We start from the raw sequence: 26,172 nt of genomic DNA, 5'->3' as shown, positions 1-26,172 counted from the left end.
GTTTTTTTTAAGTTTTTCTCTTTTTTCTTTTTTTTTAATCATCTCTATTATTGTACTCTATTTCAATTAATTGTGATGCAGGTATTTCCCCAGCTCCTTCTACTCGCTGCAGTTTCTTTCTAATATCAGAGGCCGATTGTCTCATACATCTATTAGCCTCATCCTCTGGATCTAAATCCATCCATCTATGAGCAGTTTTACAGCATCTTTCATAAAAGGCCGAGGGGTTCTCCTCTGACCCCTGCCTTACTTCATGTTTACACATCTTCAGCCTCCCCACAGTCCTTAACACATTCCTTTCCTTTTTCACATCTCTCACAACAATTCTTTTTCCTTCTTTTCCCATTAGCACTTCCTGCTAACGTACACATTCCATTTGCATCATTCATCACCAGTTTACATTTCTTTTGCCACTCAGGATGTTGCCTCAGAGTAAAGAACGTGTCACCATACAATACCTCATCTCATTTTCCTTCCCTCCTTAGAAACAGCATTAATTGCAATAAAGTATTATAGTTCAAAGTTCCATTCATTGGTCACTTCTCTCCGTCTTCTAGTTTATATAATGGCCACCATTGATTACAATACTTAATCAAATCATGTCTTTTTGTGGTCTCTCCAGGGGATCCTGCAATTTGTTTCCAATGTGTTAAAATGCAACCCAAAGGTGATTTTCTTAAAATTCCCCCACCTGTAGACGATCTGCCACCCATTTTACATACAGGAAACTACACAAACAAACAAATTTTTTGCACAAACCACCACCACAAATATTCAATCACTATGACAATAGACAATACCTTTACACAAAACAATCCAAGGGGACTTGAACCCCTGTGTCACTCTCAGCAAACAGACAAATATTTATAATAGTTACCGCGGGCTTATTCAGATTTTACCTTAAGCGGGGACTCTAACCCCTTCCAAACCAAGCAGGGACTCTAACCCCTTTTGAACCAAGCGGGGACTCGAACCCCTTCCCAGGTTCTCAACCCAACCCTGTGGAGTTTTCGCTGCGACTTACAGGCAGGTAACCAAATTCCTGAAAGAATTCCTTAATACTCACAATTAGTGGTCTTTGCTCAGGGGCTCTTCGGTCCAGGGATCGGGAGAAATCCTCTCCAAGAATCCCTCGGTGCTGGCTGAGGTTCCGCGATGCCAGGATCCATCGAGGCTCAAGAGCGATGTCCCATCTGGGTCGCCAAAACTGTTACCATAAGTCGGTGAAATAAGAACTCTCCAAGACTCAATTTTGGAGTTTTAGAAAACAGGCATTCTTTAATGCGGCGCCGGGCGCACAGGGTATCGCTCCACCTAGTGTGCGCACCAAATCACTCAACCATAGAAGTTATACACAATTAGCATATACATATTCATTACATTTCCGATAAATAATCTAAATATTCATGTTATTTCCCAGAATTCATTAACATATGCAAAAGTCTTTGACGTATGCGCCTTTATATCCATAGGTGGTCTTTCAGGGTCTCCTGGTGGTCTTTCAGGGTCCTCTGGTGGTCGTCGATAGTCTTCCTCACAGTGTCCTTTAGTTGAACTCAGTCTTCACGCATGCTCAGTTTTAACCCTTGGCTTAACTAGCGCAATTCTGATTAGCACAAACTAGCTTAGGCTGGCACAACCCCCTTATCTATTCTACTCAAGATACAAGGTTAGCTTCCTCACCTATTTTATGCAGAATATGAAGTTTCAAGGCCTTTTTATCTACTGAATGTCCGGCCTGTCTATTCATAAAGCATTCCTAACCCATCTACATCATTTCAACTGAAGAATCATATGTCTCTTCACTGTTCCTTTGTAATTGGTATCAGTGCCACAGCGGGATTTAAACGCCGAGAAACTGCCCCTGCCTGCGGGTTTCTTAGCATTACGCATTATTAGATAATTATTAAATAACAATTACATTATCAATAATGCTTAGCAAAATACTAATAATGCTTGAATTGTTGATTATTAAAATGAGCAGGCTTATTTCCAGCGGCTGTGGCAGCGAGTGCAGCTCAGGCAGTCAGAGCCTGGCCCAGCCAGCCGGGACCCTCCAGGGCTGCTCTGGGCATGCGGGTCCCCCCCTCGCTCGGTGGCCACCCCCATGACATGGGACCGATGGAGCTGATCCACGGGGTCAGCTGTGATAAAGCCTCCCCCTCCTGCTGAAGAGAGCTGAGCGATGCGAATCTGCTCTGGGTAGCAATTAGACCCGTTACGTTTCTCCTTCCAGGGTTCATCTGGCTTAATTTTGTAACTCCTCAGTAAAATGAGGAATGTGCTGTTCCCACCACAGTTAGCAGCTCGGCGCCCCCATTAAACCCCATCACAGATGATCCATCAGCAGAAGACTCTTCGTTCTGACAAGAGGAGGATGGCAGCAAGCTACAGCACACCCCGCACGTCACTGCTCTTCCCGAGAGCCCACCAGCACAGGAGCCCATGATGCTCAGAAACTGAAAAACAGAAACACAAACTCTCATGTTTCTGTTTTGAAGGAAAATATGGGGAAGGGAGGGGTAGGGCTGTCGCTGTGGATGTGCTTCCTCCTCCTTAGGATGCCTCCTCCTTAGGAGTCCTCCTCCTTAGGAGTCCTCCTCTTCCTCCTCCTCCTCCTCCTCTTAAGGAGTCCTCGCCCTCCTTCTTCTCCTCATGAGCTCTTTTTCTCAGTAGTCCTCCTCCTCCTCCTTTATAGGAGTCCTGCTCCTTCTCCTCCTCCTCCTTTATAGGAGTCCTCCTCAGAAGTTTTCTTCCTATTCAGGAGTTCCCCTCCTCCCCAGACGACTCCTTCTACAGAGTTCTCCTCCTCAGGAGTCCTTCTCCTCTTCCTCCTCAGGAGTCATCCTATTTTTCTTCCTCTTCCTCCTAAGGAGTCCTATTCTTCCTCCTCCTTCTCCTCCTATTCAGGAGTCTTCCTCCTCCTCCTCCTTCTCCTCCTCAGGAGTCCATCTCTTCCTCCTCCTCCTCCTCAGAAGTCCTCCTCCTCAGGAGTCCTCCTCCTCCTCCTCCTCCTCCTCCTCCTCCTCCTCCGGAGTCCTCCTCCTCCTCCTCCTCAGGAGTCCTCCTCCTCCTCCTCAGGAGTCCTCCTCCTCCTCCTCCTCCTCCTCAGGAGTCCTCCTCCTCAGGAGTCCTCCTCCTCCTCCTCTTCAGGAGTCCTCCTCTTCCTCCTTCTCTTCCTCCTCAGGAGTCCTCCTCCTCCTCCTTCTCTTCCTCCTCAGGAGTCCTCCTCTTTCTCCTCCTCCTCAGGATTCCTCCTTCACCTCAGGAGTCCTCCTTCACCTCCTCACAAGTCCTCTTCCTTCTCCTCCTCCTTCTCCTTCTCTTCCTCCTCAGGAGTCCTCCTCTTTCTCCTCCTCCTCAGGATTCCTCCTTCACCTCAGGAGTCCTCCTTCACCTCCTCACAAGTCCTCTTCCTTCTCCTCCTCCTTCTCCTTCTCTTCCTCCTCAGGAGTCTTCCTCTTTCTCCTCCTCCTTCTCTTCCTCCTCAGGAGTCTTCCTCTTTCTCCTCCTCCTTCTCTTCCTCCTCAGGAGTCATCCTCTTTCTCTTCCTCCTCAGGAATCCTCCTTCTCCTCCACTCAGGATGTCTCCTTCTACAGAGTTTTCCTCCTCAGGACTCCTGCTCCTCCTCAGAAATCCTCCTTTTCTTCCTCCTCCTCAGGAGTCCTTTTCCTCCTTCACCTCCTCCTGAGGAGTCTACCTCTTCCTGCTAAGGAATTCTCCTCCTCCTCAGGAGTCCTCCTTCTCATCCTCATGAGTGCTCCTTCTACTCTATAGGAATTCTCCTCCTTAGGAGTCTTCCTCCTACTCAGGATTCCTCCTTGTCTAGATTGTCCTCCTCTTCCTCCTTCTCCTCAGGAGTCCTCCTCTTCTTTCTCCTCCTTCTCCTAAAGAATCATCTTCTTCTTCCTCCTCCTCCTCCTCAGGAGCCCTCCTCCTCAGGAGTCCTCCTCCTCCTTCTCTTCCTCAGGAATCCTCCTCCTTCTACTCAGGACTCCCTCTTCTACGGAGTTCTCCTCCTCAGGAGTCCTTCTCCTCCTCCTCCGTCTCTTCCTACTCAGAGTCCTCCTCTTCCTGCTAACGAAACCTCCTCCTCAAGAGGAGGACTACTCCTCTTTGGGAGTCTTTCTCCTCTTCCTCCTAAGGAGTCCTCCTCTTCCTCAGGAGTCCTCCTCTTCAGGAATCCTACTACTACTACTACTACTCAGGATGCCTCCTTCTACAGAGTTCTCCTCTTTAGGAGTCCTGCTCCTCCTTAGGAGTACTCCTCAGGAGTCCTCCTTCTCTTCCTCCTCCTCAGAAGTCCTTTTCCTCCTCCTTCACCTCCTCCTCAGGAGTCCACCTCCTTTTCCTCCTCAGGAGTCTTCCTCTTGCTCATGAGTCCTCCTCCTCCTCTTCCCCTTAAGGAGTCCTCCTCAGCAATCCTCCTCCTCAGCAATCCTCCTCCTCAGCAATCCTCCTCTAGAGTCCTCTTTCTCTTCCTCATGAGTCCCTCTCCTGCTATGAGTCCTCCTCCTTCTCTGTACGAGTACCTTTCCTCAGGTGTCCTTCTCCTCCTCTTCAGTGATCCTCCTTCTCAGAAATCCTCCTCTTCCTCCTCAGGAGTTCTCCTCTTCCTCCCCCTCCTCCTTCTCCTCGGGAATCATCATCATCTTTCTCCTCCTCCTCCACCTCAGAACTCCTTATCTTCTTACTCATCAGGAGTCCTCCTCTTCCTCAGTCCTCCTCCTCAGGAGTCCTCCACCTTCTCACGTGGTCTCCTCCTCCTCCTCCTCTTTAGGAATATTCCTCCTTCTCTTCCTCCTCTTCAAGAGTCCTCCTCCTCTTCCTCAGGAATCCTCCTCTTCCTCTTCAGGAATCCTCCTCTTCTTCCTCTCAAGAGTCCTCCTCCTCTTCCTCCTCTCGCCAAGAGTCCTCCTCCCCTTCCTCCTCTTGAGGAGTCCTCTTTCTCCTCCTCCTCCTTACCACAAGACAAAAGGACATCTGTGAATGTTCCTTTGCCTTGGTAGACTTTGGTTTAACCACAGAAAAGAGGTATCCATTCTTCAAGATAATGTAGAACCTGAACTGCCAGAATCAAGCACAGTGTCTGACACAGGCTGGGCCATAGCCAGAACTGCATCTGCTCACAACTGCAGTATTAGTACCTTCTCCAGAACTTTGAGAGACCTCTTCCTTCTGACTCCATGTTTCCTTTGTTTTCCATTTGGTCCATTTGCTGCAGTAGCTGCATTGCACCCTCAGCCTGACTGGTTGCTGTTCTTTGTTCAAGGTTATATCCCACAGGTCCCCCTGTAAGAAACAGCAGCAAGAACAGAAATACAAGCTCGCTGTCTCCACACTCCCTGCATACCCAATGGCAGACCCTGAAACTGAGAGATGGGTCCAGACTCTGACTGACATGACACGTGGGAGCTTTCAAAGCAATCACAATGCAGACTGATTTGGAGGTAGGCTCCCATCTCATAATCCAGCTCTGAAAGAGCTACGTAGCCTAGCTCTATGGGTGGGAATTCGTTATGCAGGAAGAGAGTCTCGGCCAAAATCATGGGTGACCTACTGCTTTACAGTGGTTGTAATTCCTAACCTCACATGCTGGAAAATACCAAACACGATTTTTAAAGGAAAACTAATACCAATGTAATCCTTGCAGCTTTTGATCTAATATGACCAATTTGAATGAAACAATCCAGGAATTCCTTCCTTACAGAAACTCACTTGGTTACAGCCCATAGTAAGGGATGTCGGACTAAACTCACACTTACTTTCTTTGGAGGAATTGTGTATAGGAGACCAAGTGGAAGCTAACACCAAGGCTAACTTGTAACCCCTGGAACAAAGAACTGTTTTCTCAGAGGGTGCAGACAAGGACAGGAGACAAAACTTGATAAGGGGGCAGGGGGTGGAAATCCCTTGAGCCTGTCTGAGGAATGTCTCAAACACTCGCTAGACTGGGGGATGAATCCCAGGGAGGCTCTGGTGAGATAAAGGAATGCAACAAAAGGCATTATTCACCCTCTGTAGAGAGTTAACTGGGCCTGGCCTTGGGGGAAGAAACATGCTAAGTAAGATAAGCACCAAGAGAACAAAGACTGCCAGAAACTACTTGAACTATGGGTGAACTTTCCTAATTAGCATGTTAAGAAAACCACGCACCAGCAGGAAAAGCCCCCTACCCAGCAAAGCCCCTTCCTCACGGAATATGCACAGTAAAAAGAAAGGACACTGTAACTTCAAGTGAAGATGAGGCACACAAGAACCAATGGAAGCAAACTACGAAACTGCCACTGCAGCAGAGGGGCGGTTTGTAGTGAACAGCGGACATAAAAGGGGAAGGCAAGTGCCATGGGGTGGGGGAACTTCTGAATGAGCGCTCCTACAGACCAGTGACCTCCTGTTGGCTGGACCAATGCTGGAACCCGGACCGGTGATCTCTCTCTCTCCCCCCCCCCCCTCCTCTCCCTCTCCTCCTCTCTCCTTCTTTCATTCTTTTACCTTTTCTAGTAAGTAACGCAAGGCATAAACCCCTTCAGCTGTGGCGAGCAATAAGTTTTTCTGCTACCCAATTATTTACCAATGAGCCTAGCTATATGGTGATGTAGTGGATATAGTTTGTTAAGATTTGTTGCTTAAAAGTTAGGTAACTAGCAGGTGTTGTGTCTGTAGGTATGCAGATAAATTGTGTATCTTGGAAGCATTGTTAAGAAAGGAACAGGGAAGAGACATGAGATTCTTTGGTTGAAATGATGTAGATGGGTTGGGAATGCTTTATGAATAGACAGGCCGCACATTCAGTAAATAAAAGAACCTTGAAACTTTGTACTCTATGTAAATTAGACAGAGAAGCTAACCTTGTAGGGTAGATAGGGAAGGTAGACTGGAATAAGCTAGCTTGTTACAAGTGAAAAACATGTAAACCAAGCCAAGGCATAGACGGAGCATGCGTGAAGACTGAGTTCAACCAGAGGGCACTGTGATGAAGACTATCGACGACCACCAGAGGACCCGAAAGACCACCGAAGAGCACAAGGGCGCATGCATCAGAGACTTTTGCATATGTTAATGAATTCCAGGAAACGACATGAATATTTAGATTATTCTTTGGAAACGTAATGAATATGTATATTCTAATTGTATTTAGCCCCTATAGTTAAGTGGAGAGATCCCCTGTGCGTCCAGCGCTGCAATAAAGAATACCTGCTTTCTAAAACTCCAAACTGAGTCTTAGAGAGTTTGTTAGGAACTTATTTGTTTCAGATTGGCGCCCCAGATGGGACCTCCTCTGCTTGCCTGCGGGACTCACTGAGAAAAAGGACTCCCTTGGGTACCCCTGGAGACTTCTCCGGAGGGACTCCTCGCCTCATCCGGATCACCACAGGAGCAGACAAAGGACTATCTATTGGATGAAGATATTCTTTAACTCCTTAACTTTTGGGATTGGCCAATTTGGGCTCTCCGTAAGACGTAGGCAGAAGGTCCTACGCAGGACGGTGTATACCGAGGCACTAGCACCTTAGTGGTATACATTGGTTTGGGTTTTGGTTTGGGTTTGGGTTTGGGTTTTGGTTTTGGTGCACCCTAGTAGTATACGTATACATTGGTTTCGGTTCTGATTCTGAATAAGTTTGGAAGTATATGGAATTATCTGTATACTGTTGCTTGTTATGATTTTGGTACTCTAAATGAGTTTTGGGGTATACTGTGGTATACTGTTGTTCATAACGATTTGTTACTGCGGTAAGAGAATTTTGTTATTCTTTGTGTAAGAATTTTGTGTATATTATAATGGGCGGTAAGCAGAGTGGAGGTATCTTGAAGAAGAGTCCCCATTCCATGTCCGGGACAACCAGGGGATCAGGCCCAGCCAGCACGGGTTCATGGAAGGCAGGTCCTGCTTGACCAACCTGATCTCCTTCTATGACCAGGTGACCCGCCTAGTGGATGAGGGAAAGGCAGTGGATGTGGTCTACTTGGACTTCAGTAAGGCCTTTGACACTGTCTCCCACAGCATTCTCCTAGAGAAGCTGGCGGCTCACGGCCTAGACAGGTACACTCTTCGCTGGGTAAAAAACTGGCTGGACGGCCGAGCCCAGAGAGTTGTGGTGAACGGAGTTAAATCCAGTTGGCGGCCGGTCACGAGCGGTGTTCCCCAGGTCTCAGTACTGGGGCCGGTCTTGTTCAATATCTTTATCAATGATCTGGACGAGGGGATCGAGTGCCCCCTCAGTAAGTTTGCAGATGACACCAAGTTGGGCGGGAGTGTTGATCTGCTCGAGGGTAGGAAGGCTCTGCAGAGGGACCTGGATCGATGGGCCGAGGCCAACTGTATGAGGTTCAACAAGGCCAAGTGCCGGGTCCTGCACTTCGGCCACAACAACCCCAGGCAACGCTACAGGCTTGGGGAAGAGTGGCTGGAAAGCTGCCCAGAGGAAAAGGACCTGGGGGTGCTGATTGACAGCGGGCTGAACATGAGCCGGCAGTGTGCTCAGGTGGCCAAGAAGGCCAACGGCATCCTAGCCTGTATCAGAAATAGTGTGGCCAGCAGGAGCAGGGAGGTGATCGTGCCCCTGTACTCGGCACTGGTGAGGCCGCACCTCGAATACTGTGTTCAGTTTTGGGCCCCTCACTACAAGAAGGACATGGAGGTGCTGGAGCGTGTCCAGAGGAGGGCAACGAAGCTGGTGAAGGGCCTGGAGCACAAGCCGTATGAGGAGCGGCTGAGGGAACTGGGGTTGTTTAGTCTGGAGAAGAGGAGGCTGAGGGGAGACCTCATCACACTCTACAACTACCTGAAAGGAGGTTGTAGCGAGGTGGGTGTTGGTCTCTTCTGCCAAGTAACTAGCGATAGGACAAGAGGAAATGGCCTCAAGTTGCACCAAGGGAGGTTTAGATTGCACATTAGGAGAAATTTCTTTACTGAAAGAGTGGTCCTTTGGAACAGGCTGCCCAGGGAAGTGGTGGAGTCACCATCCCTGGAGGTATTTAAAAGACGTGTAGATGAGGCCCTTAGGGACATGGTGTAGTGGGCATGGTGTGTTGGGTTGACGGTTGGACACGATGATCTTAGAGGTCTTTTCCAACCTGTATGATTCTATGATTCTATGATTCTATGATTTGGTCAGGGTTAGAGCCCCCATTTGGTAAAATCTGATTAAGCCCGCGGTAAGTATTGTAAATATTTGTCTGTTTGCTGAGAGTGACACAGGGGTTCGAGTCCCCTTCGATTGTTTTGTGTAAAGGTATTGTCTATTGTCATAGTGATTGAATATTTGTGGTGGTGTTATGCAAAAAGTTTGTTTGTTTATGTGATTTCCCATGTGTAAAATGGGATGAAGTAATGTATGCAGATATGTTTTTCACTTTGCGAAACCATCTGGAATGGCACAAGGAGTGCGGTACAAATTTAGCACCTCAAGACCCTTTTGTATTGGCATTAGAAAAGGAACGACAGAAGGATCAGAGAAAGTCGAAGCAGTGTTGTTCAGCATGTAGCATTGGGCAGAGATGTTTGAGAACAAAGGAACAAGATAAAGAGGAAGAAATGGAAATGCTGATAACGCCCCGGGCTAGGTTGCTAGAAAGGGGGGCAGAGAGGGTGTTGACCCATCTCCCAGTGAGAGCGATTCAGAAACTGCTGAGAAAAAGGAAGGCAGAGGTTTTAGCCCTGTAGCAGGGAGGACTCAGAACAAAGGCGGCAGGGGTGCATTACCCATTCAGGCTCCTTCAAGGGAGGCTGTGGGACCGGAAGGTCCGGTAGTAGTTAAAGTCCCCTTTACGACTGCAGATTTGAATAACTGGAGACAAGCAGCGGGCAATTATCGAGATAACCCTGAAAAGACAGCCCGAGCTTTTGAGATGTTATAAAAACTCAAGATCCAGATTGGCGTGATTTAGATGCTGTGATGGGAGAGGAGTTTGACTTTGCATTTCTGGTAGACACGGCTGCCTCTTACTCTGTATTAAACCAAGAATTAATGTCCGTGGATGAGGATTTTGTGGCTGTGATAGGGGCTACTGGCTTCCTTTTTTTACAGCCGCTTAAATATAAGTTAGGGAAACAAATAGGGATATGTAAGTTTTTGTATATGCCAAATTCTCCAAAATCCCTATTGGGGCGAGATTTATTAGAACAATTTGGAGCAGAAATAATATTCAAAAGGATAGAGTGGCATTTAAAATTAAAAATGAACAATTAATCGAAGCCTTAAGTCTCGCTCTAATACAAACTGAAAAAGCAAAACAAATACCCCAAGAAATTTTAGATCAGGTATATCCAGGGGTGTGGGCCTCCAGGATAAAGCCAGGGACTGGCCCAGTTAGAATTAAACAATATCCATTGAGGCTAGAAGATCGAAAGGGAATAAAAAAATAATCGACAATTTCTTGCAATTCGGACTACTTGTGGAATGTGAATCAGAGTATAACACTCTTACCTGTGAAAAAGCCGGATGGCAAAAGTTACAGACTGGTTCAAGATTTGAGAGCAATAAACAAAATTGTAGAAGATTTCCACCCTGTGGTAGCGAATCCTTACACATTGCTAACTAAATTAAAGAATAGTGATGCACGGAAACAAACTTTACAACTCACAAAGAGTTATAAAACAGGTATGTTTACTACTGCGCCAGGGTTGCACTGGGGAATTCTCCACCAAGAGTGCTCCCAACTAGTGTGCTGTTAGTCTTGGCTTTTATCTTTGAAACTATTACATATTCATCACAGTTCTTAGAAATCATTTACATGACTACACCTTTTACATGATTAATTACATAGATGCATTAGTTATTTTATTCCATGGTCTTTGCTGCCATCTAATGTCCTTTGCTTGCAATTTCAGTCCTCCAGGTGGTCGTTTACTTCCTCTGGTGGTCGTCTTGTAGTCTTCATCACTTGTCCTTTTGGTGAACTCTTGCTCTTGGCACTGCACACTACACATTATCTTTGTTCCGAACCATTAAATTGTTCTTAATGGTACTAGTTCCATCGTTGTCTCGAACAGTTCGTTTCACAGTCTTTGAGCTGCTTATTGATTAGTTACATTCCATTGTATATACCTTTAACACTTGACTACTTAACTAAATATTTCTTAAACATCTAGTCTTCAAACAATCTTAGTTAATCACCTGACTAAACAATCTAAAGGTCTAAGGATAATACTTTAATTAATCACTTTGAATAGCCAATCTAAAGGTCATAGGAATATTTAATTAAAGTATACAATAATTCAGCAGCATGGTTTCAATAGTCAGATATGGTTTACCATACTGCCTTTAAAGGATGCCTTTTCCTGTCTGGCTTTGGCAAAAGAAAGCCAAAAATTATTTGCATTTGAGTGGGAAAATCCCAATAGAGGGAGAAAGACCCAATTAACCTGGACAGTGTTATCCCAAGGATTCAAGAATAGTCCTGCTATCTTTGGTAATCAATTAGCACGAGAGATTGCACTCTATTACAATATGTAAATGATCTTTTAATTGCTACAGAAACAGAAAAAGAATGTGTGCAATGGACTGTAAGTTTGCTTAACTTTTTGGGATTACGCGGATATCGATTCTCTCAACAGAAAGCTCAGCTGGTACAATCACAACCGACATATCTTGGATTTGAAATCTCGGGAGGACAAAGAGAACTCGGAGCGGAACGAAAAGAAGCTATTTGCCGCACACCAGAACCTAGGATGGTAAAAGAACTCAGAACCTTTCTTGCAATGACAGGTTGGTGCAGATTATGGATATATAATTATGGACTTTTGGTGAAACCACTGTATGAACTACTGAAAGAAAATCCATTAGAACTAGGTTGGACAGGGGAAGCAAAGAGAGCATTTTAACAGTTAAAAATGGAACTTATGAAAGCCCCAGCCTTAGACCTCCTGGATATTTCAAAACCCTTTTGGTTATTTTCTCATGAGAGACAGGGCATAGCGCTGGGAGTGCTTGCTCAACGATTAGGACCCTACAAGAGAGCGGTTGCATACTTCTCCAAACAATTAGATGAAGTGAGTAAAGGATGGCCCGGATGCCTGCGAGCAGTGGCAGCGGTCGTCCTCAACATTCAGAAAGCTCGCAAGTTTACTATGGGTCAGAAAATAACGGTATTGGTCTCTCATACAGTTTCAGCAGTGTTAGAACAAAAGGGGAGTCACTGGCTTTCTCCTTCTTGACTTTTGAAATACCAAGCTATTTTGGTCGAACAGGATGATGTTAACATACAGACTACTAACATTGTAAATCCAGTATCTTTCCTCAGTGGAGGTACCTCAGAACCTGTGATACATGACTGTTTGGAGACAATGGAAGCCGTCTATTCAAGTCGACCGGACCTGAAAGAAGAACCACTAAAGGACGCTGAGGACTCATGGTTCACAGACGGAAGCAGCTTTGTGAAGCAAGGAGAATGTAAGGCTGGGTACGCTGTAACTACCACCCATAAGGTAACAGAAGCTAAATCTTTACCTGTTGGGACATCTGCACAGAAGGCAGAAATAGTTGCTTTGACTCGAGCCCTAGAATTATCAAAAGGGAAGAAAATTAATATATGGACTGATTCTAAATTTGTTTTTGGGGTGGTGCATGCCCACGGGGCCATTTGGAAAGAACAAGGATTACTTACAGCCCAAGGAAAACAGATAAAACATGCAAAAGAAATTCTACAACTCCTAGAAGCTGTAAAATTGCAGAGAAAGTGGCTATTATGCATTGCAGAGGACACCAAAAAGGTAACACTGAACAGGAAATTGGAAATAAACTGGCAGATCATGAGGCCAGACAAGCCGCAAAAAAGATGGAAGTCGAGGCATTGGCTTTGATTCCAGACGGTAAATTTCAAATATTAAAATTAAATTTATGTTCTGAAAGATATTCAAAGGAAGATAGGAATTTGATTGATGATTTAGGAGGAAAAGAAAAAGACGACGGATGGGTATATACACCAGATGGACGTATTATAATACCTTCCAGAATATCGTGGAAATTAATTTTAGGTGAGCATGGCAAAACTCATTGGGGAGCAGATGCTTTGTACAAGGATCTAAACAAAAGAATAGTAGGTTGCAATTTGTATACTGTGGTGAAACAAGTGACGCAGCAGTGTGAAATTTGTTTGAAAAACAATCCTAATACAACCAATAGGGTACAGGTAGGGACAACTGGAAAGGGTAATATCCCAGGGCAACAATGGCAAATAGACTTTTCTGAACTCCCAAGGAAAGGGGGGTATGGGTACTTGCTAGTGTTAACAGACACATTCTCAGGTTGGCCAGAAGCTTTCCCATGCAGAACAAACAAAGCTCGAGAAGTCATCCGAGTATTGCTGAATGAAATTATACCTTGATTTGGAATACCAGCAGTAATATCATCAGATAGAGGTACTCACTTTTGCACACAAATAGTTCAACAACTTAGCAAAATGCTAGGGATTGAGTGGCAGTTACATACGCTACATTGACCCCAAGCAAGTGGGCAGGTTGAGAAGACGAATCATTTGATAAAACAACTCGCTAAAATTTGCCAAGAAACTAATCTATATTGGTATCAAGCGCTTCCACTTGCGTTGCTTAGGATCAGAACAAAACCAAGAACTAAGGAAAGCATAAGTCTTTTTGAAATTCTGTTTGGAAGGCCATACCAATTGCAATATAGAGGAGAAGATTTGAATCAGTTAGGAGAAGGATATTGGCAACAGTATATGATTGCTCTAGGAAAACAATTGGGCCAAATAGAAAAAGTTGTGTTAGGAACCAGAGCTAGGGGCCTAGACCAACTGGTTCACCCTTTTAAGCCAGGGGATTGGCTTTATGTCAAAGTTTTTGCAGGTCAACCGCTGGAAGAAAAGTGGAAGGGACCGTTCCAGGTGTTGCTGATGACCTTTACTGCGATCAAGATCAAGGAGCAGACACCCTGGATACACCATATTCGTGTGAAGAAAGCTCCACCTGGAGAATGGACTTCTGAGAGGACAGGACCATTAAAGTTGAAACTCTCTCGAATGCAGTAAATTACACTTGGGACTTTGATGTATTATATACTGATACTAGTTTTTGAGTAAGGAATAGATTCCTGGCTTCATTACACTAGAATAAAGAAAGTGCTTCCTAAACTGTGGACATCTATGTCTAAGGGACCATTGAAATTAACTTTAAGACGTACCTGATGAGTCACTGGAGAAGCTGCTGAATTATTTGCAACATTTAAAATTTCATTTTAAAAGGGAAATCAAATTAGCTGGGAAATTGTAAATTCAAGGGCAGAAAATGTGGAGCCTGTTGATATTAGCTATGACGATCAGTAAAGCTGAACCCCAATTTTTACTGCCAAAATGGGATAACAATCAAAATATCTGGTAACTTTTAGCCCGAGAAGTAACCAACATGACTTCTTTTTGTATTGCAGCAGAGAATTCAGTGGGAGGAATGTACAGTTCTTGTCTCGTAGGAATACCAACTCCTCTGGAATTGATAAAAAACTACACTATGTTTCACAGTTAACTTATAATAGTATTTATAGTCTGGGACAAGGAACAAAATCCAAGGAGAGAGGGATGTTAAGAATTAAGGTACGAGGAACACTTCCGGCCAAACAATGTGTTGAATTTGTGAATTGCCCTTTTGGATGCGAAAATTTAACACGCTTACAACCCCCTTTGAGGTGTAACTCTACCCAACTTGAGAGTTATGCATGGGCTCATACCAAATTACCCCTTGGATGGTTTTTATTATGTGGGGGATTGGCATATTCTTATATTCCGGCAAATATAACAGGAGGTCTGTGTTCAATCAGGAGGATGGCTCTGCAGCTGATAAATAAAAAAGACTTAGAACATAGTGAACGAGTTAAAAGAAGTGTATACCAAGTATCAGAAGATTGTGACTCACAAGTCACCTTATACAGCCCAAGTGAAATGTCAGCTGCAGCTATCCTAGCGCCCTGAGTTGGGGTAGCTATGAATTACCATACCATAAAAAGGATTACCTATGCTTTAGTTAAAGATATAAATTATACCTCCCAGGCACTTTCAGCTATTGGTATGGAAATGACTCAACTAAAAGAAGCCACTCCTGAGAACAGGGCCGCAATTGATTATTTACTTCTAAGACATAATCATGGTTGTGAGGAATTCAAGGGTATGTGTTGTTTTAACCTGAGTGATAATTCGCAGTTAACTGAGAAAAAATTCAACAACAGTTGAAGAACTTGGCATCTGGATCTAAGTAACGAGAAGGATTAGATCTTTCTTGGCTGTTCTTGAGGCTTCCCAATTTTAATTGGCTTAGATAGTTGTTCATATTTGCAATACTGATCGTCATCCTAGTTATAATTACTTGTTGTATGATACAATGTATGTCTTTTTGTAGACCAAATGTCTATAGGTCAATTATGTGAGACTCACGGTGCAAAACATCATAAGTCTCAAAGAGAGGAATTGATATAGTGGATACAGTTTGTTAAGATTTGTTGCTTAAAAGTTAGGTAACTAGCAGGTGTTGTGTCTGTAGATAAATTGTGTATCTTGGAAGCATTGTTAAGAAAGGAACAGGGAAGAGACATGAGATTCTTTGGTTGAAACGATGTAGATGGGTTAGGAATGCTTTATGAATAGACAGGCCGCACATTCAGTAAATAAAAGAACCTTGAAACTTTGTACTCTATGTAAATTAGACAGAGAAGCTAACCTTGTAGGGTAGATAGGGAAGGTAGACTGGAATAAGCTAGCTTGTTACAAGTGAAAAACATGTAAACCAAGCCAAGGCATAGACGGAGCATGCGTGAAGACTGAGTTCAACCAGAGGGCACTGTGATGAAGACTATCGACGACCACCAGAGGACCCGAAAGACCACCGAAGAGCACAAGGGCGCATGCATCAGAGACTTTTGCATATGTTAATGAATTCCAGGAAATGACATGAATATTCAGATTATTCCTCGGAAATGTAATGAATATGTATATTCTAATTGTATTTAGCCCCTATGGTGAAGTGATTTGGCAGGCACACTAGGTGGAGAGATCCCCTGTGCGTCCAGCGCTGCAATAAAGAATACCTGCTTTCTAAAACTCCAAACTGAGCCTTAAGAGAGTTTGTTAGGAACTTCTTCATTTCAATGGAATAAAAGTCTTTGTTTATGTATAGACCTGGAGTGTCGTTTCACCTTAATCCACACCAAGGGAATTTATGAATCTGAGTCACTTCTCCCTCCGCACAGGCGGGACATGACATTCTGACAGGAAAAGTTTTGGGCTTACGAGAAGATGAGGGCTGTTTCACTACAGCAGTTTATCTGTGCAGGCTGAAGGTAACCATGCAACTAGGAGCACCTGAAATTGCAGGCCATTGTATATGCAGTGAATCCCTGCAGTGCAAATATGCTGGGATTGGCCCTTTGAAACCAGTTCTACAGGAGCAAGCAGGCAGTATGCCCTGGCCATCTGAGATTGCAAGCAAGCCCACAGACCACATTTGCATAAAGGCTCAGCCAGTTGTGGAGAGGTCCAAAAGGTTCCTGAAATGGGGGCAGCATGTCATCATGCAGAAACAGGCAGAAATCCAGGTATGATGCAACTGTTCACCTCCCAAGGAACAGGGGGAGAAGAAGCTGTTCCTTTTATACTACCAGGCAACTTCTTTTGTGGACAATCCCAAGAGGAGTGAGTTTGCCTCCTTGGAAAATACTCTCTCCTAAGAGTTGGAGAGGGAAAAAGGCCAGGAAGGCGCTAGGGTGGCAGGGATTTGAACTAAACTTAGAATGGGTATCAGTATCCAGAAAATGGATGAAATGCACTGGGACATTTGGGAGGATGGGCAACAGCCGGGAGGAAGAGAACAGGGGCGTTAGGGAAGAACCTGTGACCTAAAGGGTGTGCCAAACAGCAGCTCTGTCAGAGCAGCCTTCTAGCCTGTGGGCTAAAAGAGAAAGAATCTTCCACTCCTGCAAGGTCTTTGGAGAACAGTGGGTTTAGAAAGCAACTGCCAATCCCTCTGGAATGATCCTGTCATAAATCTGCCTTCTGATGCCATAGTGAGAAAAGCCATGATGCTGTTCAAAGAAGAGAGAGATGCCTGCAAGGCCATCTGCACAGAGAAAGGACACTGGTGCAGAGTGGCAAGTACTGACACTGACGCCAGTGTCAAGGTGTCAGCACCCACTGTTGGCCCTTCATGGAGTTCTGCACGAAGGGGCATCTGAGGTAAAAGAGGACTGGAGTCTTGAAGACAAGGCAGGGCATCCTTCAGGCTCATCTCTGAGAGGCCACGCTCACCCCTAGAGTTTGTACCTTGACAGTCAGAAAAGCTTGTGTCGTCTCCCTGTAAAACTCATCCCTTGGCTAAGTTTGATGAGCAGGAATCAAAAATGTCTCCATGCAGGTGATGCAGGTGAAAAGGGAAAACCTGAAGGCATTTTTATGCTTGCCACTTTTAAGAATCCAGGACTAAACAGGTGCTGTTGTCTCTTTCTGAATATTCTATACCTTACCATTTCAAATCCATGCTTTGCTTTACTCATATGGTGAACACGCTCAGCTCCAGTTCTAAAAATAAGTGAAATAAGTAAGAGCTTACAAAAAGTCACAAAAAGGAAGCAGCCTTGTAAATGGCTACTCCAAGTATTCCATTAGAAATCAGGATTTTAGTACCTCTAGCCAACAAGTTCTATACCCTTAATCTATATTTAGACTCATGTTGCAAAGTATCACTTAAAAAACGAAAATATGCACTCATTCCAGTATTAGGCTTTCTGCTTTTCTAGAAAAATCAACACGCAGTTAAAGAGAAAAAAAAGTGTTACATGACATGGAAAGGGGGATGAGCAGCAAGTTGAGCAAGCTTGCAAATCCTACATGGTTATTGACATAAAGAGACGGGCAGGTAGCAAAGAACCATAGAAGGATCTGACAAGAGTCGGTGATTGTCACAAAATAGTAGTTTTGAGGCCGCTTAAAGAATCACTGGCAAGGTATCAGCAAAAGTGATTTTAATAGGAATTTGTAAAAGCGCAGGTTAACAGAATTCGATGGCAAGGTTCACTATATTACTCATTACATGGATTAAGTGTACACAGGGAAAATCGTGTCAGAATTGTATTGGAATGATTTATAGAAAGACCGAGGACAAAAGGGAGACCCTCCTGTTGAGTCACGAGGTTCAGAGAAGACCTGGCTGGATCCACTCTTAATCTCAGACTTGGACAATGGCTTGTGTCTAATACAAAAAGGGTAAGGAGACCCTCCCGTTGAGTCACGAGGTTCAGAGTAGAAGCCTTTGCTTTCTAAACTCCTTCTCAGAGAGGAGCCTAGGTGCGGCTGGATCTACCCCTAGTCTCAGACCTGGGCAACGGATTTATACCTAGGAGTTATGTGTGTTTAGCAGCAATTTAAAGTTTTGAGGTAAATCATAAGATTCTAACAATATTTAATCATTAATCAATTTGGCAGCTACAGAGTAAGGTAGTCAAGTTTACTACAAATACTAAAACAACTTAACTATAGATTATACTTATCATTGATTATACACATAAACACACAAAAGATCTAGATCAATTTTTTGTATATATATATATATATATGAATATGGTACCAAAGCTAGATAAGTTTATAAGGGTATACCTGTTAAAAATTCGCCTCGAGTCTCGTGAAATAGTCACGTTAAATGCCTTGGCATTTCTCAACGGGTGAAGGGTTGAGCCCCGAGGAGTGTCTTGGCCGAGGAGTGTTTCAGTGATCCTCTGAATCTCACAAACTCAAGAGTTTGCGAAATCCGAGAGGCGTCCCACTCAGAGGGAGGTTCTGGGTGCAGCCCGCTGCAGTCCAGGAGAGCTCAAATGGTCTCACTAAGGACCACTGTTTATAGGTTCGTCAGATGACTGGCTTTAGTCATCCGTGACAATTCCCAAGATCTCATCAACAATGGTGCCATTCCCCTCAAATTACAACTCAGAGAAGTGTGTCAGAGAAATGATGGATTATCCCCAACCTTGTCCCCCACCTGGGTTAGGTAACGAAAGTTCTGGTACGGCCAGTGCTGTTCCTCACTCCTACCATGCAGGAGTTCTTGGAGAGTCAAGGGACACTTCACTGCCCAACTCGTTACAGGAGGGCCAAAGTTTATCAGGAGTTCCTGAGGTCATAGAGTGACACTGGGGAAAAAAAAGGGGGTGGGGGGAAGGAATGCACCACCACAGTCATGGAGCAATAAAATGGCAGAGGAAACTCTGTACAGAGAGGTACAGAGTGGGGATGCACGTGGGGAAAAACAATCCTGGCTTCACACACAAAATAGTGCTCTTTGAGCTGACCAGTATCACTGAGCAGTGACACCTGGAGATTCTGATAGCTCAACACACAACAGCACCCCAAGAAAACCCAAATCCAAATCCCCCATGAGGAATTATGAGCAAAAGAGCTTGTCCAAAAAGAAAAAAAGATCAAGAGGTGGTATGATTACAATAGACAAACTCCTTCCTGGGGGCGGGAGGCGGGGGAATGCTCAGACTGAATGAGGTCTTCAGTCTAACAGAGTACTCCGAAAAAAATGACGGAAGGCTTGAAGTTGATGCCTCACCAATTTAATTTTGAAATCAAGAATACACTTTAAAATTATTAACTGTTTTAATCTTTTCTGGAATAGCGTAACTGCTGGGGCAAGATATAGGACTAAGAGAGAACTGCCAGATTGGATCATGAAGTAGCCTTTTCTGGCCTTGTATCTTATGAATCTACAACTCATGTCTTGGCTAAAAGAGATTAGAAAGCATTTGAGATCCTGGTCTCATTCTTCACTCATTTCCAGCAGTTTTAGACTGGCAACTGATGGGGGGCGGGTGGCAGGGTGAAAGGACTACATTTGTATGAGCAGGAAAAGAACGGGCTTCAGCCTTCTCCCGTTACAATCTCTGCATGAAATACATTTGAGAATTGGGTAGAATATAAGGCAACAAGGGAGATGAATTGACATGGTCTGTACATTGCCATAGAAGGGGAAAGGTGAGAATAAACACTTCCGATCACAACGCTGGATCTGAGACTGGCTGCCACGTACTTGTGAATATTAAGTACAGACACAAATTTTCTTTCTTTAAAAGCTACACTCTATGAAAGAAAGACTCCTGCTAGACTATAACTAATATTGGGCCTGCCTCTGAAAGGTAGTCAAGAACTAAGCTTAAAGTTCGCCATCATGAGCCAGCATTGCACCCTGGTGCTGAAGGTGGCCAACAAAATCCTGAGCTGCATTAGGAAGAGTTTTGCCAGCAGCTCGAGGGAGGTGATCCTTCCCCTCTGCTTCAGGGCTGCTGAGGCCAGTCTGCGAGCTCTGTCCAGACTGGGCTCCCCAGGACAAGACTGGGGTGAGCCCAGCAAAGGGCCACAAAGATGATGAAGGGACTGGAGCACTTTTCGTATGCAGAGAGGCTTTGAGAGCTGGGACTGTTCAGCCTGGAGAAGGCTCAGGGGGGATCTTATCAATGTACACCTGATGGGAGGGAATGAAGAAGAGGGAGCCGGGTTCTCTTCAGCAGCGCCTTCTGGCGGGACAAGAGTCAAAGGGCACAAATTGCAAAACACGAAATTATATCTGAACATAAGAAAAAACTTTTTGACTACAGCTGTGGTCAGGCACTACAACCAGTTGCCCACAGAAGTTGTGGCGTCTCCACCCTTGCAGTCCACTCAAAACCTGAGGGGACACATCCTGGGCAACCTGCTCTGGGTGACTCTGCTTGAGCAGGAGGGGTTGGACTTGATGATATCAAAGGTCCCGTCCAACCTCAATGATTCTGTGAAATCCAGAGATAGAGATCTACTTTGGAATCACCGCGAGAAGTTTAGTTACCAAACAAACCGATGGGAAAGATGTGTGATAATCCTCATGTGCACACACAACATGTGCAATTCCATGAGACTTTAAAGCATTTTGAAAACAGCAAGCTCAAATGTGTTTTGCTGTCAGCCTCAAGCTGAGAGGCAGCATTCATCAGCCGTCTCAGAGGAACAGGCTGGGAGGCAGCTAGAAAACTGTTCCCAGTTCTTCCCTTGTCATCCCTGGCTCAGGTGTGCAAGTCAGTGCACTGCTTTGTTTAGTTGCTGAGTTCTCACCCTGCTGTGATTCGACAGATAATGTTAACACAAAGGCGTTAAACAGGAAGACCTCTAGTTAATGGCATGGGAACCTGAAAGTATATGACTTTTCTCCAAATATGGGCAATGCTGCTTAGATTCTGTCACCTATGGAAGAGAAGGAAGAAGAAAAATGGGGCAAAGGATCACTCAGGAATGAAATATGAGGAAGGTACAAGAGACATTAAAAATACTGGTATGTGCCCTGGAAGACTATTTTGTAGTCAGCTGACCTGTCCATACCCGACTGTGGACATGAGGTTCCTGGTCCGACTTCCACTCTTCTCCTCTTCACTGTCTCTTCCACTGCAGCACCTTCTGACACTTCATTTCTTCTCTTGACCTTCGAAACATTGCAAGCTTGGTATTGATAAAGTTTGATTTTAACTTTTTTATTTTAGAATAAAATTCAGAGTTAATATATATTCATAAAAAAAAATACATTCATACTTCGCAAAACTGTTCATATTTATACAATGAAAACCAAAAAATGATTCAGGAATAAAAGATTAGCTTCCTTATTCAAACAGAAGATAAGCACTGAGAGGCCACCTAGAGAATTATGCTCAACAGTTTTAAACAAAAACCACTGCTTTCCAGCACATCCTATTTGCTCCATCTTCAGAGGAGAGCCTCTGAATGTAACTAGCAGGAATGTAATGCTAGCAGAGATAGAAAAATTCTTTTGGGGAATTTGGACAGGACATCTTCACTAATTCACTCCATCTTCAGACACTTACCGTATTGAAAACAAACCTATCCTGAGCTCTCATTAAACAAAGAATTTCCTAAGAAGCTTAACTTTGTTGTTTATCACATATACAGCACCTAGGAAACTACTTAATTATTCAGAAATATCAATCTCATACAGACTTTCACAGTGAAGAAACCATTGGACAGCTCAGCTCAGAGTTGTAGAAAATAGATCTAACTGAAGCCAGCAGGGCTCGCAGGTCCTGAGGCAGGGCTTCCTTCAAAGTCTGCTGGAATTGACAGGAAAATTTCTCTCAGCTTGGATGGTTCTAGGTGAGAATTCCGTCCCACTTTACATTGCCTGACTGACACCTAGAAATAGGAGAACTGTAGCATTGCCCATATATATATTCTGCTTCTCCAGATTACTTAGAATTAAAAAAAAAAACCAAAAACAACAACAAAACAAAAACACACACACAACTTTCAAGCTCATAACTGGCCTTGTTTACATCTTTACCTGTAACAGAGGTATTATAAAATTTGGTGAATATTTAGACTGGACTTTCTTTAACCAACTTAAAAGTACATTTTTGCATTGCACCTCACTTTTTGAGGACAAGATAAACTACTTAGAAACAATGCTGGACTTGCAAATGATATGTTGAAATTGAAAAACAGCAAATACAGCTCTTTCAGAACTAGAATTCCTGGCTATGAATACCACGTCGATGGGATGGGGACAATTGCTTTTCTTGAAGAAGTTGAAGGAGGCTTCAGAAGATAAGAAGGAAGTGAAGAACTGTTAGCATCACTCTGTGTTTTGGGCACCAGGTGGAAGATGCAAGGACATCTGGAGCATAGCCTCCAGAGAATATTGGCCAGCTAACCTCTGATCCATACGTATTTTTCTGAAGAAAAATCCCTGCCAACGGAAACTGGAAACGTCAGTGCCTGAAAGCAACAGCATGTTATGCTGTGCATAATTTTAGAATAGAAACACTGTGCAACTATCTGGGGAGGGAAATTAAATACTGGAGCAAGGTGTACAGGGCAGTGAGTGAATTCTCCACATTTAGAAGTTTTTACATCCAAACATGTGTGTTTGATAGGGGATGCTACACGCAAACAAACGGGTGAGACTAAGAAATGACTAGTTGTTTATTTTATAAAGAAGATCAGATTATCTACTAAGCAGTCTTAAGAAAAACAGCAACTTTTCTCAGGGACCAATAATCAGAACAGGAAATAGTAAGAATAAACACGCGGTTTTCACAACAGAGGAGGTTAAATGTAGGGTCCCACAGAGGTCTCAGCTGGGGCCTGAAGCTGTTCAGGGAATTCATAGAAAACCCGAAAATGACACACTAGTGAGGTGACAACATTTGTTAATTACACAAAAGACATTATTACCATTATTACTATCATTATTTAGAAAAACAGATGCATTCTTTCATTAGGAAAATAGAAACAAAGAGTGTGAAGTTGAATGTCAACAAACGTAGACAAGCATAAGGAAGAAAAACATGCGTTCCATATACACATGCTGGCTCCAGCCTAGCTACTGACATTAAAGAACGAAGGTTCGGAGCCACTGGGCATTGCTTCATAAAAATACTAGCTGAAGAATCAGCAGTGGTTGAAAAGGCAAAGAGAGATTCAGGAAATTTTAGAAAAGCAATACAGGACAAAAGAGAACACATTGTTATGCTCTATTTCAAATCCACAGCCATACTGCACGCAGTTTTGCTCCCTCTAATTCAAAGACACAGCAGATGAAGGGAAAGGGAAAAGCAAGACATAGATCATAGATGTTTCCAGAAATTACCCAAACATAACCATAGTGACTTACCACAAGATACATTTCGCTGAAAGGAGTTGAGTTCTAGATACACAGAGCAAATGAAGGGATAAGGCACAAGATGGACATTCTCATGTTTGAATCTCATCTTTGATACTCTCTCCCATTTACTCAAACCTGATAGCACTAACATTTCAAAGGAGCAGCAGTCCTGACAATGTCTTCTTGTAAAGCCTCAACAGTCATACCACATTGAATATACGTATAAGGGAGCAAATACAATCTGTCAATATGAACTTTGTGAAAAAACACTAGTAACATATGACAAGAAACTTTCAGCCAGGTGACTCCCACAGCGGGTGATGAACTAAGAGTTATGCTACAGCCCGACACACAGATTGCAGGACAACTCATCACGCCAGGCCTCTGAACTTGCAGTTCGCATCAAGGCCCAGTGCTGGCTGAGCATGTGGATGGACTTCCAAGTCCTAGAAATAGACCTTCGTGAATCAAACACTCCTCAAGCACACAGGAAAAACTGGCAAACCAAGCAGAGGCTTTGTTCGGGTGCCTCCTGTCTGACGATGCTCTTGGCTACCTTCTCTTCCTGGCGGTAACAGGAGTAAGTTGCTATCAAATGAACCAGCTTCTGACAGAGAAAGAGGATGACCTCCTTCTCGTCTGTTATTACGAGCTGTGGCAATAATGCAGCCTTCCAAGACTGGAAGGGAATGCCTTGGAGGCGGAAACACGTGGGTGTTCATTACTCCTGGGCACCCAGAACCACAGGAGGTGATGCCAGAGGGCCTGATCTGATTCACAAATTGACGCACCTTAGGACGGAAAAGGCTTCTCATTCAACTAACTTCCTTTTCTCTTCAACAGGAACCTCAGGAGAGTAACTTCTTAACCCTACAGCAACTACAAAAGGAACATTAATTTAATTAAATAGAATTAAATAATTCTTTAATTTAATTATTGTCAATTCAAATTAATACGCTGCAGAATATGCATCAGACATGGCTAAGTTCTGTCCAGTTGCGCAAGCAAGAAGAAAGAGATGAAGGCTAGCTAGGCCCTTGATGCACTCTGATGAAAAAATATCTAGAGGGAGGAGGAGCCTGTAGTAAAGCTGCTGGCCAGAATAATCCAACCTCGAATGTCTCAGCACTTATATAGCAAAAGTGAAATCCCCAGGAAACTACACTCAACAAAGCCTGTGCATGCCAATATTCGAATATTAGCTTCCATATGCCTATGCTGTGCAGTGGCACAAAGCTTTTACAGCGCTGTCTTTTGACAGCAGGCCAGACTGACAGCAGCTAAATGCCCCTGTAAACTCTAGGGAAGAAGGAAAAACTCTGGTGATTGGTCCCAAAGGAGTAAGCGGGATGAGCAAAATAAGGCGAATACTGTGTGGAGGACATTTGCTTCACTTTTATTTCCAGACTTCAAAGACTACATTGAAGAGGGGACCAGGATAACTGGATGACAGTCCTGAAGGCTTTGAGTGTCCAAAAGCCTGTCTAGTCTTCCAACTATCTCAGCTCAACTACTTCTCCTCGTAAAACTTGCTCTGTGAGGTGCTTTTTGCTTCTCTCAGCCATCTATGTTGGTGCGTAAGCACATTCTCACATTTGCTCCCACCCAAGAAACAACTCTTATACTCAACATCCCTCCAGGCAACATAAGATTTCATGGGAACACTATCCTGTTCTCTCAAGTTCAAGCTCAAACTTCTTCCTGTACAGACTGAAGACGGCTTTGCAGGTACAGTCCATCCCCAGAGGCTCATGAATATGACTTAATCCTAATGTACCTTAGAAGAAAACTACTGCAGTCTTCTCTACTAGTGGGCCACTGTTGCTGAGCCTGTAAGGAGCGTTTTATGTTTTATTAACCTTTTTAAGCAATGCACTAGCTTTCCTTGCAATCGCATTAGCTGGGCTTCCTGTGATTTTATATATACACGTTCATTTTCTCTGGCTAAATCTGATTTGGAATGCAGGGGTGTTCATCTGAAAACACTGCAAAACACTCTTTTCACATCAGTTCTCTCTCTGGTGAAGGCAACAACTGAGGAGGATCTTCAGCTAAAGTAAAACTGCAAAGCTTAAAGGTGTCATACTCCAGCTAAAGATCTGCACGCTGCTAGACATGAATGTTGAATTAAGCAATGCCCAACAGATACAAGTCATTGAATCTTTTCTTTTATGAGTAGGAAAGAAAGGATACACGGAAAGATAGTGAAGCGGTCTGTAGAAAATGAATGTAAATCATCAAGATTTCCAAGGATTACTTGAACGCTTCCTGGAGAGGCCAAAAAAAGAAATGAAGGAAGAATATTAACACTATAGCCACAATTCCACTGTCAAGGACAGTTTCAAGGCTTTGGAAAAAAATTAAAATTACTTTACAGTTTGCTTGAATCATGGAAGAGCAGGTTGGTCACAAAGTAATGGCATCATTGAAAGAACATCCACTGGTTCCACTAGCTCCACAGCTACAAGGAAAGCATGTGCAATTTAGCATTAGATTAGCCTCTGTCAAGCTAGCTCACCAGTACTGCCAT

General features: G+C 43.9%; 1 protein-coding gene across 1 annotated transcript in view; it reads right to left on the bottom strand.

The window, feature by feature from the left end:
• Window positions 1-988: 988 nt before the first annotated feature.
• LOC142085227 (uncharacterized) overlaps window positions 989-26,172 on the bottom strand; it is a 30,112-nt gene continuing 4,928 nt past the window's right edge. Inside the window, exons 5-13 of the mRNA XM_075157018.1 lie at window positions 25,836-25,906; window positions 23,652-23,777; window positions 22,284-22,319; window positions 21,340-21,466; window positions 17,470-17,524; window positions 17,149-17,161; window positions 5,710-5,769; window positions 5,149-5,293; window positions 989-1,193 (exon numbers count right to left, since the gene is read on the bottom strand). Of these exons, the coding sequence (XP_075013119.1) occupies window positions 989-1,193; window positions 5,149-5,293; window positions 5,710-5,769; window positions 17,149-17,161; window positions 17,470-17,524; window positions 21,340-21,466; window positions 22,284-22,319; window positions 23,652-23,777; window positions 25,836-25,906 (838 nt within the window). The remainder of the gene's footprint in view (window positions 1,194-5,148; window positions 5,294-5,709; window positions 5,770-17,148; window positions 17,162-17,469; window positions 17,525-21,339; window positions 21,467-22,283; window positions 22,320-23,651; window positions 23,778-25,835; window positions 25,907-26,172) is intronic.

This window comes from Calonectris borealis, chromosome 8, assembly GCF_964195595.1.
Source record: "Calonectris borealis chromosome 8, bCalBor7.hap1.2, whole genome shotgun sequence".
NCBI lineage: Eukaryota > Metazoa > Chordata > Aves > Procellariiformes > Procellariidae > Calonectris > Calonectris borealis.
Note: the sequence above shows the minus strand (reverse complement) of the source record. Positions and strands in the feature narration are given on the sequence as shown.